The sequence below is a fragment of the Chaetodon auriga genome, chromosome 10 (genome assembly GCF_051107435.1).
Source record: "Chaetodon auriga isolate fChaAug3 chromosome 10, fChaAug3.hap1, whole genome shotgun sequence".
NCBI lineage: Eukaryota > Metazoa > Chordata > Actinopteri > Chaetodontiformes > Chaetodontidae > Chaetodon > Chaetodon auriga.
Genome location: NC_135083.1, coordinates 7,049,650 through 7,062,501, shown reverse-complemented (window position 1 = coordinate 7,062,501; position 12,852 = coordinate 7,049,650). Strand labels below are relative to the sequence as shown.

Genomic DNA, 12,852 nt, shown 5'->3' with positions numbered 1-12,852 from the left:
TGTCAACAGTCGACTGCTTTTTTTTTGTTTGTGCTTTAATAACACACTAAGCAGCCGGAAAGAGCAAATTCCTCTATGAAAAATCTGTGGAAGACTGTAATCAACTGTCAGGGACTGCAAATGATATTCTTAAAGTACTAACATGATTAGATGGGCATGTAATTATTCTATTTGTTTGATATCAAAGCTTTTAATCTCACGATACAAGTCAGTGGCAACTGGTTTATGTACCATAACGACAGGGTAGTAACAGGTCATTTTCCAGGACTGAGACATTAAAGTGTGTCTGACTCAGACAGCAAGGAAAACAACACAGAGTGCAGATGTATAATTCACAGCCTATCAGAGCTCTTTTTCTCACTGTTCTTGTATCTGCTGGCCCAGAGGCAGAGATTTACTTTGTTGCTTCAGATCTACATCACCATCCTCAACCCACAGGTCGTTTGACTGCTCGCCGCGGCTGATCCCAGAGTGCCCCCAAAACACTTTCAGGAGTACCTAAACAGGCCAGAGGCTGCCTGCTTTAATTCTCCGCATATGTGCTAAAATATACCTGGTTGCCAGTTTATTAGGTACACCAAGCTACAACTAATGCAGTCCAATACAACAGGGCTGCAATAAATCGTACTCAACAGGCCTGCCTTGTCTCTGAGCTATGATTGGACAATAGCTGTTTAGAGGGAGGGGTTAAGCAAACTAAATCTATGTAAAACATCCATATGTGCAAATGTGAACATGAAATTCTCAGCATACGAATTAAATCCCTTTATTTACCTTTCAAAACTATCACAACCAGTTTGCCGTCTGTTCTCTTCAGATCTTTCTGTCAGTATCATAAAAAGAACATGGGCTCTGCGGTGGAGTAAGCATAACCCCAGAAACTCCTGGTAAGGAGCTAATTACACATGTGAGGTTCATGGGAAATACAGAGGTTTACCTCGCTGTCTAGAATTCAATAATTCTCAAGTTTTCCATTTGATCTGCATTCGCTGTACATCACCCTATTTCACGCTACTGAACCATAAAACATGATCCTGTTTTGCAGAGCAGAGTAAAAGAAGTGGCTGACAGAACATGTGAGAACAGAGACAACCTGGTAATAATAGAAAGACGGGGCACAGTATCATGGCCTGAGATTCTCCTTTCTCATCACAGTTGGTCAGTAATGAGCAGGACTGGCACATCAATCATAATTACAAACTCCAGTCCTTGAATCTGCCCTGGTGAGAACACCACAGCATGAAAGCATGACAGCACCGTGTTCAGTGCTTTACTGGTCCGTAGCTAATTTGAACAAAAGCACCATTGCAATTTTTTGAATATAAAACACATCAGAAGGTAGAATACAGAGTAGAGCAATTTGCCAACAGTCCAGCCATTTCATGCAGCACTCCCTATAATTAAACTTTTCTTGGCATAGATGACAGCCTCTGCAGGTGCGGTGCGTCTTGTTGACGTAATTTAAGCACACATCGAGGTTCACAATTTGAATGAGGCACGCTGGTTTGAGTCATTCTGCTGCTTTGCGTCCCTGCAGACATGAGTCATCAAGGCTACCAGGCACAAGTACATGCCTGCTCAATAGTCTGATGTCCGCCGCTCGCTGAAAACATCAAGGAAGCCACATGCAACTAAGCAATGTTCGACACCTATTTGATTCTCAGGAGATGCAGTGTGTTCAAAAGATAAGCCAGACTACAGCGAGGGGACGTTTTCTTCACTGCAGAGACATTATGATTGACCTGCAGTGGTTTAAGATAATTGCTGTGCATCATCGCAATGAGGAAACCATTTGTTATGTTCAATTTCTTACCTAGACGTTTCCTGTAATTAATCCTTGTGTAAAGGCAGTTAAAGCAAGAAAAAATCATGGGCTCTCCGTAGCTTGCAGCTGCAACAATGAGTTCACTCCATCTGGCCAACTGTGTCTTTGGAAGCTATGATGACAAGCACTGCGGCCTATTTTTGTCCTTTGGGTGATGATGCCCAATCTTCTTCATCAGAATAAGAAAATGGAAAGGGGTTTGTACATGCTGTCAACTAACATTTATCAAACCCCTCACTAAGGCCACATTAGGAGATCATTTTAACTCTCATTTTAGAAAATTTCATGCCAAAACACATGTGACCAAAGTTGGATATCACCAAGAGTTTGCCCCAAATCACAGAGGCTGACAATACTATACTTTTGTAACTTTTCAGATACAGATTCACAACAGCATAATCACAGTTCAGGAAGAGAAAGCAGCAATAACAAACTTTTATAATGTGGCACAATATGAGTGAGCACCAAAAAGCAAAAACTGAGCTTATAGATGTGACTCAAAATCTAACTGAAACACCCTGAGCCCTTAAACCTTTGTCCTACGGAAACAGTGAAAATGCCAATTGCAATTTCCCAGAGCCGCAGGAGACGGCTTCAAATTACTTCTTCCTCTAAAATGCAGCGTGTCCTAACATTTGAAGAAGATGGAAGCGTCAAGTGTCAAAAAACAAAACAAAACACGTTCATTAAAATAGTTGGTGATTCGTTTTCTGTCAATCAACAAATCGATGAATCAGCTAATTATCTCAGTTCAATGCACGGATGTCTAGAAGAAAGCAACAAAGAATGCGAAGAATTGTAAAAGTACTTATCTATATGCCTATGGAGACATAAAACAAACAACAGACATAAAAATATTATGAATAGAGTGAACAGTGAACGCAGTACCATGCATTAATCTGAACTTGGGGTCGACTGTGTCATTACCCCCCCCCCCCCCCCCCCCCCCGGACTGACCATGTCAAAATGAGCTATGCCCTATCAAGCACATTAGTTGGACGCATAGCCCATAATTTTCAGCATCACAAAGAAAGAAATCACAGTGTGCTCAAGTAATGAAATGAAATTTTTGCACCCCTCTACCTTCAGTGAAAGGGAGGCAAAAAAGAAACAATTTGCCTCAATTCAAAGGAATATTGCAAGCAAGAGCATACAGTGTGACCTGGAGCTTTCTGGATCATTGTGTTCTTTCAGAATCTGAAGGTTCGCCTTGATGAAAACTCCTAGAGCACTGATAAAAGGATTCACATCAATGCCTGTTTTGCACTGTTGACTAACCTTCCTGCCACACATCTTAGCATCCACCTTTTCCTCCATCTAACAGCCAGTTATACCATGTTTAAGGGGAAAAAAATCTTTAAACATAAAGTATATTTAAACATGGATGTTTTCTGGTATTTCTTCAATTTTCCTGGATAGAACTAAACATCAAAGACACCACTTTAATACAGGTTTATGTATCCACAGTAAGAGTAAGATGAAAAGGGTTTTCAGTTTGTACTCAGATAATGCAAACAAACCAGACACCTGTCAAACATATTGTTCAAAAATCCAAATTACTGGGTGTAAGTGACCAGATTCATTTAATCTACTTTAACAGATCCCCTCCAGAAGGTCAAACCAAAGTAATCTGCTTTAAATAATAATTCTGTTTGATACAGATATTCCCAAACTTTTCTCCATTAAAGAATTGAAGTAAAAATTTATAAAAGAGAAAGACTTGATTTCCTGTGCTCACTCATTCCAACCATCCCAATTTAACAAAGAAATTACAATCTTCAGTCTGCCTCAGTTGTTTTCCTCAGATGTGTCAAGATCACTTAATATTGAGTCGAATGTATTCTTCTAATTATGTCATAGCTCAAAAAGTCACACATCCCCTTTCCCTGTGGCATTGGTTTCTTCCAAAAGAAGATGAAATTGGGTAGCTTCTGCACCTGCACGCACACAGCACTCTCCGGCTGTGTCTACATTCAGGGGCACTGTCCTTTGAAGGCTGCATTTGAAGACCGAATGCATCACAGTGGAGAGACAAGGGTGTCCCATTTTAAAGGCTCCAAACACTGCCAAGCAACGCGGTCTTCTTTTCCTGAAATTGATGACTGGGTCCTTTGCAGCCTAACCTATCCAAAGATTCACTGCACGCCAGTGATGTTTGGATTATTTTTCCAAAGAAAGAAAACTCCCTAAATGTACGAGCGGCAGTGGAGGATGACACTTTTAAATGCAAGTATTCGGTCTCAACTCACTTGAATAGCTAAAAATACGATGTTAAAAAAGCAGGGGGCTTTAAAAGCTCATATTTTCATTAAAATAAGTTACATTAGCGATGCTAACTGAACTTGTTATTTAGCAAGCCACTTGGAGCTGCTGCACTTATTGCAGTTCAGCTGACAGCATCCAACCAAACCATTACAGCCTCTGAAAGAAAGCCTTTAATGCTTTCATTTTAAAACTTAAGAGGTTCAAAGGTTGACGTCTAAATTACAGAGATTGTGGTGAATGTTAATATTAGATATTACATTCATAAATGGACCAAGGTGAACAGTTTTAGACTGGCTGTGACCCCTGCTGGTAGTCAGACAGTGAATATCGCTCTCAGTTCAGTGCAAATGTTGCGACTGATTACGCAGCCAAACTGAATGTTATTTCGCTTCTTAAGCTGCTTTTGTTTAGTGTTGTGAAGCAAAATTCACTGATATTTTTGCTTTATTTCAGGGCACAAGGAGCATGACTTACTGCTTGGTTTGTTAAATTGAGGAAAAGAAGTGACTCACCAGGGCCAGAAATTCAGCCAGTGTGGCTTGGAGTTAAGGCAACAATAGTTTATCTGTGAAATCTCCATTTGACCATCTTGTACTGTGAAGTAAAAGCAGCCCTCATCCTATTCAAAGCCATAATAATAAGACACATTTTGCATGTTTTTTTTTTTATGGTGCTGTCACAGGGAAGCAAGCTGTGTCTGTCACCTTTCTTCTTTGTCTTTTGTAACTCAAAATAAGGAATCCAAGTAAATGATTTATGGAGGATTTTGTGTCGCTCCCATCTGTCACCTTCTCCAATCTAAGTTTGCATCTCTGTCAACATGATGAGTGTTTGTCTTTTCTCTTGTTTTCTGGAGAAAATGTCCTAATTGCCTCCATCCCTGAGGACACACCAGGGCCAAGTACAGCTATGGATGACCAGGAGGGGAAAGGAAGCCAGCCAGAGCGCTTAGGAAAAAGAGAGGGAGGGGATGAGCTTCCTTAGCTCATAAAGGAAGATACAAGGTTGCAGAGGAGAGGAGAGCACACACAGAATGGAAAGGCTATTCTCTCTGATTGAGAGATCAGTCGAAAAATACATATTGAATGAATGAAAAAACAAACATATATTTATATTTAATTGTGAATATAATATTCTTACGCTGGATGTAAGTTCCTATGTGATTGTTGTTACCCCACAATGCTACAGTATTATCAATATATTGCTATTTTTTATCTGTCTAGTTGAATGAATTGAGCTTCTGTGTTGCACATCGCTGCTGGGGGAGATGAAAGCAACAGCTTAACGGTATGTTGCTGGTTAGTAGAGCATCAATCCTTTTTTCAAAGGTGAAAAACAAAATGCACTTAATTGCATTTGAGACACACAGGCATAGTTTGCTTTGCATGAGAGTTGGTCTGTACCTGCCAAAGTTATTCGCCATCCCTCAATCCAGCTGTTTAGCCTTCTGGCTCGCTAACTAGTTGTGACTTGTGAAAGCATAGCATCTAATACTGGTACAGGACAGGTGTGTGACTCTTAAGGCAGTGAGCTGATTTTTGGCAACTCCATCACACGTTACAGTTCGCAAAACACTGATAATTCGATATCTGCAGGAAAGCTCCAGCCACGTCCTCAGTCAGGAGGTTGACAGTGCAAGAGGTAGAGGATTTTATCTCCGGTGAGATTTCTACTGACAGGCTATTTTTCCTTCATGGAGATCTACTGTGATTTATCCGTACTCATACAGCTTTACCATGCTGGCTGTGGTTTTATTATATATGTTCTCTTAATTAATCTTCACTGTGGATAAAGTCCTTTTATGTGAATTTATAGCACTTAAATTTTTGAGTGAAGCAGACAAGATTTAGCTCTTTTTCAAGAAAAGTGGCAGCAGTGTAGAAGTTAATGTAGCAGTGAGTGAAGTGTCAATTTCAGTAACAACATCAGTATTTACCCTGATATAGAGTGAGAGATTCCTGAGCTACAAAAACTGATTTAGTCAAGGTTTAAAATAATCCCTTCCATAGTCTTTGAATATATATACTGTATGTCAAATTGCAGAAAAGTGCGTCATTATTTTCTTTTCTGGGAAAGGAACCCCATGCCCCCCGCTCTAATTGCGCCCCCCAGGATTTTGAAGTGAATGATGCCGCTGGCTCCCCAACTGAAATCTGACGCCATATCGCCTCCCGTACAGAGCTTCATTTCAGCACCCATGTTCTGCATCTATAGAGTACATCACAAGTATGAAAAAAAACCTCAATTTTTTAAACTAAACACTTCCTGTATCCATTTCATCCCTCTGTCCTGCCATCTATCTGAATTAAAACATTCTATTATTGATGGTTATAAACTCAGTGTAGAGAAGACAGAGCTGGCGGTGCAGCGCTGCAGCAGCAACACTGTGTGGACACCACACGCCAGCAAGCTACAGCAGTTCAGCGAGGCAGACATCATACACAGGTCGACGAGGGCGCCGCGCCTTGACTGCAAGGAGTCACACAATGATCAAAAGGATAAGAGAGGAGAAGCTGTGACTTTTCTATTAAAAGTATTTGAAATACTGGATGCCGTCGCGTGTTAACACCTGTAACAATCCTTCAAAATCAACACTATATAGGGTCATAAGCAATGAGGAGGGGGTCAGGGGCACACGTCCCGTCATTCTAACAGGTCAGAAGGCAAAAAGGTCAGAAACCATTGGCCTGCCTGACCCGCATGTCTTTGGACAATGAGCAGAAACTGAAACATGCAAACTTTATAAAGGACCTTTTTGGCAGTTAGCCAGCACCGACACATCCTACCATTAACGAGCCAAATACCTTCATGCAGTCATGTATAAAAGGAGAGAGAGAAAGAAAGAGAGTGGAAGACAAAGTGAGAGAGGACCGCCACAAAAAGAGACAGACTATCCACGTTTCACTTTACCTGTAGCACACATAGAATAACTGGCTATATTCAAGCTCCTTAAACATTCAGAGCCTTGTCACTGATGGTAAATTGCCTCTTCTGAGCGAGCAAACACTTGGGGAGCATATAGATAACAAGAAGACAAACAAAAACTATTCATCTGTTTAAAGCTAGCACTTGTTAAAATGAAGTGTCTCTGCTGAGATAAGAAATGGCTGCTACAGACATCTTACAAGGCGTGCAAAACATGATTCCAGTTTATCAACTGCTCCATGTCGGTTTTTTTCTTATCTGATCATGATGCACTGTTTACATTATCTTGTGCTTGTCTCTACACAAACTTGTGTATGAGACAGTGAAAAGGCCAAGCATTTGTTGAGTAATCTGAAAGTTAAGCCTAATTGAAAGCAACAGTGCAAAGAACTCAAATATTACCCCCTTGATGACAGTTAGCAGATCATTTAAATTATATATTTATGTATAATTATTACAAAATGTCAGAGCGATAACAACTCATCAGTAATTAGGAAAAAGCCTACAAAAGCACAGTGGGGCCAATTTTCACCAGAGCTCACCCATTAGCACACCAAATTGATTAAAGTCACTTTTTCCACATCATGCGTTATTGACTTGAGTTATTATTTGGACTCTTAGTCTTTCAAGTCATTCTCTGATGAAATGAGGTGCTGTAATAAAAAATTACCCAATTTCCAAACATTTCCTTCCCCTCAAGCTGGGCAGAGTTCAAAATCAGGGCATTTCATTATTCTAAAAAAGCATCAACCTTCAAAGCACAAGGGAACAGACTGACAGACCATCTACAGAGCTGATGCAAATGAACCTCCATTACAGGGTGTCAGTCTTTGGCTTTGACTTCAGTAAGCTCTTAGGACATTGTCACAAAGAATAAAAAAGTGTCAAATGTTGTCTGTAATGTCAGCGATCACTTGTCTTCCCTGTTCCTGAGTACAAAATATTTAATTTCCAAGGGGGATTCTTCTGCAAAGCTCTGCAATTCGCATGCCTTTAAAACGTGGCTAAGTGTCTCTCAAACGACGTTCACATTCAGGGAAATGAGACTGCAGACAACTAATTTCAGCGTGCGAGAATCTAGGTTGTAACCCACTCGCAGGCATTGGGAAAGAGGGAAATAAGCAACACATTAGAATGAAGGAGAGGTGCTGTTCAAAAGGGTTGTAAATAAAAGAAGGTTAACGCATCTGTGTCTGCTCAGCCCTCCTCGTCACAGCTGCACCAGCACCAAAATCTGTCAACTCAAGTGTGAGATTGTTTCTCCTGTTCCTGTTCTGCTAATTCTCTCGCAATTGCGTTATTTCGAGCTGGAAGAATTAAGTCATGAGCACTTCAGCTGGCACGGAGGGTACAGAGAACTTTATTTTCCAAAATATGGCCGTTTGGGACCCGTTTTTTGGTGCTTTGTGTTTGTGACAGTTTTGTTTTTGTTTTCATTAAAGGTCACTGCTACTTATTGTTTCATGCGTTGAGTCATTTCGATAGTTTGCTGCTCTTCTTATTGAGCTTCTATTGCATTTCTTTGTCTCATTGATGCTGAGTGATTTTAAATTGTTGTCTTGTTTGTTTTCATGTGGACCATGGACTCTGGTGTGGGTAAACAGCCATTCTCAGACATAGAATAGGACAGATGGACTTCATCTATCTGGCTTTTTGTGACTGTGTCCTTTTACGTAAAGTCTGACATAACAGTACGTTTACGGCCACAATGCTCGCACAATATGGGACATCAGTTGCAGGCGGGAGAAAAGCTGCGAGTTACAAATGTCACGACAGCAACGGAAGAAGATGTTTTCTGCTCTCTCACAGGCCGCATCGCTGATGGATTTTAAAACTGATTTTCTCGATCAAGCCTTGATTAATGACCGTCGTCTTGAGTGCGAGGGACGCTCGTCCCCTGCGTCTCACAGTGAATCCACTGATATGTTTTGATGATGATAATGAAAATGAATCAATTTCATTACCAAGTTGTTCGGGAGTGAATTCTGCTGCCTGTTTTTCACAATCTGACGGTTGACAAGTGTTGAATGACAGGGTGTTGAGTTAGCTCTCGGGCTGTATGTAGTGCTGGATACTGATTTATTAATACATGGAGCTGCAATGAAAATATCACTGGTCAGAGTACTGGTCAGATTATTGCTGTGTTTGTTAAAGATTTTAATCTATTGTGAGGGGACAAAGCATTTTACTGATCTGACCAGAGAGGAATCTGTTCAACAGCTTAACGCTGGCTCTCTCAATGTTTCACATGGTTTATTAAACTGATATTAGTTTATTTGTGCATTGAAGATCATGGCTGAGATAAATCTGTTCCAGTCATCTTAAAAGACAGAAGATAAGCGTCTCTCTCTGCATGTTTAAGCCGTGTGGGCAGCTGCAGCCTTTCCATTAATCTGACAGCATCCAATTCCGATTTTGCGTAACATTGAAAGTGATACGGAAAGTTTGCCCGGTCTGACCGAGCAAGACTGCCTGTGTGACTTCAATGTGAAAGTGACCAGCCTGCTTATTCAAAGTCCGACATGTTGAGTTGCCTTAACTAACATTAAGTCCAAAAGGGGCACATTTCTACTCCAGCTCCTTTTAAAGGTTGAAGCTTTTCCTATTTCGCTGTTGGTGTATTTTACTGAAAGCGGTAACGCTGTGCGTCTGTCACCCTTTCTGCCATCCGGGCACGGCATTGGCTAATAAGTGAATTAAGCTGCTAACTGAAACCTTACTTGGCAGTTAACACATTTTCAAAAGTTAGAACAACCCCAGCTCTGATTAATATACACCTGTCATAACTAATTATATTAATACTGAAGAATGATTAGGCCTGTCTTGCAGTGTCTTCCACTCCTCCTCCACCACTCCATCACACTCTGTGCTCTTGATTAATGGATGTGAGATGGCACGTGACTTTGTGGGGATAAACACTAAGAGATCGTATAAATAAGGCCTGAGAGCACTCCGAGGCTGCCTACCTATCAAAGCACGTTTCCAATTCATGCATGTATTGAGGAACCTTTGCTCATAGCCTATTTTTAATTATCTTAAGATCTCTGCCCGATGCCAAACAGTGCCGGTGTTAGCAGCGCTGAGAAAGGCAGATAAAGATACACGACGGCAAATGCCAAATGTGGAATAATCTTGACTATGTCTAATCACTGAAGGACAGACCATAATGAGAAAGGCTGCACATGTGACCACTTTGGATTTTGTGAGAGGAGATTCTGTGATTGATGTCTACAAGAAATAGCATGTAATTAGTGGTTAACATGCACAATTCAGCGCCAATCTCTAAATAAATTAAATATGGTGAAAAAAAAGACGGGTTGACAATGAGTAATCAGGCCTCTTGAAAGGCTATCATTTGCTTGATTTTACACATCTAGCAATCACTGTTTAGTTCTTCCATTTTGATTGATTGTAGAGCAGCTTTTCTGTTCTGAATATTATGTCATTCATATCAAATATTTCTACTCTTGATTGCCTGCCATGACTGCAGTGACTAAAAGACAGCATGGAGGCATATACTTTACCTAAAATCAGTGATCACCTCTTGTGGTATTGCTGAATTCATCAAGTCACTCTCATGAGTTGTAATTTTTGCTTTGTTGATGTTTTCCTTTAGACCACGAGCGGATCGGCAAAGATTCATCCTACGAACAAGAGGGGAAGGTCCAGTTTGTGATTGACGCAGTCTACGCCATGGCCCATGCTCTGCACAACATGCACAAAGATCTGTGTCCCGGCAAAGTCGGCCTCTGCTCCAAGATGGACGCCATCAATGGCACACTGCTGCTCAAGTACATCCGCAACGTCAACTTCACAGGTGCGTGCTCCTAAATCCATCTTGCTAGGATCACAATTGCTTTTCTAGTTGACATTTAAAGTAACAAGAGCAACCACGTTCAAGGAAATGCTTTTATCACCAAGTATTCTGCCAAATGCATATGGTATCATGAAAAATCAGCTCATTTGTACCAAAGCAATCTTGGAGGACTGTTTCATTCCTGTGGTGGAATCTGAAGCAACTTGTACGTCCTATTTTTGGGTTCACCAACATGCTAATGCAGAGGATTTGTGAGTTTACAGTGGTCTCCAATTATCAGGACACTGAATGTAAATTACTCGCAGAAAGTATGAGAGGCTGAGATCCGTGGGTGGCTTGACAATCAGAAGCAGAACAGTGTGTTTTATCATCGCTGATGATGCGCAGGAACTGTGCTTTGTGAGATTTCCCGCCTTATCTTGTCAGCATTGAATTGCCCACGCAGAAGATCTCCTGCTTGAAGTGCACTGGTTGGAATTAAAATTGCACAAAAATGAGAGGGGGAAGAGAGTTGACACACGGCATCAGCTTAAACTGGCATCAGTAGTTTCCAAGTGGCTGTCCTATGTACACTTAAATTCTACTTTTTAGTGTTACAGTGTGCAGTTGGCTCTGGAGACAGAAATAGGTATGAGTCAAATACACTTCGGTAGACAAGACACAGGTCACATGGCTTTGACCCTTTTTTAATATCCATTTTATAAGTTACTCTCGATAAAAGCTTCTGCTGAGCACCTAAAATGTAACAGAGAGCCAAAGTTTTCCTGTCTAGCGTCTGTTCCACTAGCTTCTGAAACTTTATGGAAGCCCTCATTGGGTTCTGTTTTATCAAAAGAAAGAAAAAAGCATGTTTCACTTTCCATATTGTAAGATGAATTGGCATCTACTACAAGAGCAAGACAATAAATGAGCCAGGTCGATATAGGCAAGGCAAGGCAAGGCAAATTTATTTGTATAGCAAATATATACTGGCCCATGTCAGCTTATTGCAAACACAGTGGTATCAGTGTATATGCTGACTGATCAGTAATAAGACACTGCTGTACAGAAATGCCGTACTAGGTTTAAGGTCATAGTTACAGTTGATTTTTCCACTCTAAAATGTCCCGTTCAATATGTATCTTAATTAAATCACACACAACTAAAAAAAGCTAAAAAACTATCATCGACTTAACTTCTCTAAAAACGTCGACAGGATTCAGTCCTTTCAGATCTGCTGTTCTTACTACCTGCTGCCCCCCAGCTGGCTCACTGACTGGACTCGCCCCTTGTGTCAGGCCGCGTCATTTAACCTACAGTGCTCAGGGGCTTATGGGAAATAAACTAAAAACTAAATTTGAACGTTTGAAAATGACCACCCCGATCTAAACATATGGAGCGAACCACACAACAGGCACCAGGGCTTTTTTTGCATTGTTACAAATGTCAATGGGATTTTGAATGAAGTCTTCTTACCCCCGGAGCATAACCTGCACCATATTTTGTAATGTTTGTCACCCATTGTCCACAGTGAGAGCAATTAGAGCACTTGGAGACTTACTCTCTTCCCGTCTCTGCCATGTGTGCATATCCCTGAATGATTTCCATATTAGGACAAGTCTCCTCAGGTCATGTACGTTTCATGCACAGAGCTTTGTTAGCTTAATTGTTTTAGACACTGACAGTGTTTCATCTTGTGCTATTCATCATTGATGACTGCTCTTGGAAATCCTGTTGAGGATGAACATTAAAAAAAAATATTGATCTAATGAGTTAAGAGAAGGGATAATTAGATGGTGGAAAGTTTAAGTTTTAATTTACAGTCTGAGCACATGCATGATCGCACACCAGCGACTGGTAACAGTAACAATTACAATGCACTTTGAAAATGAATTACAGCTCAACGTGCAAGAATAGCTACATACAAAGGGAGGTCATAAAGTAGCATGTGCATGAATTTAACCTGCTGGCTTGCGAAGAAGTAATAAAAATGTGTGCAGAACAGGGTCTAACTTAGGTCAGCATTAACGATTATAATAAC

The 12,852-nt window shown here is 40.7% G+C and overlaps 1 protein-coding gene across 2 annotated transcripts in view; it reads left to right on the top strand.

Annotated features, from left to right (window-relative positions):
* The window catches only part of LOC143327431 (metabotropic glutamate receptor 4-like), a 177,547-nt gene that overhangs the window by 146,146 nt on the left and 18,549 nt on the right, over positions 1 to 12,852 (top strand). For both annotated transcript variants that reach the window (XM_076741749.1, XM_076741750.1), the window contains exon 7: positions 10,632 to 10,832. In XM_076741749.1, coding sequence (XP_076597864.1) covers positions 10,632 to 10,832 — 201 coding nt within the window. The remainder of the gene's footprint in view (positions 1 to 10,631; positions 10,833 to 12,852) is intronic.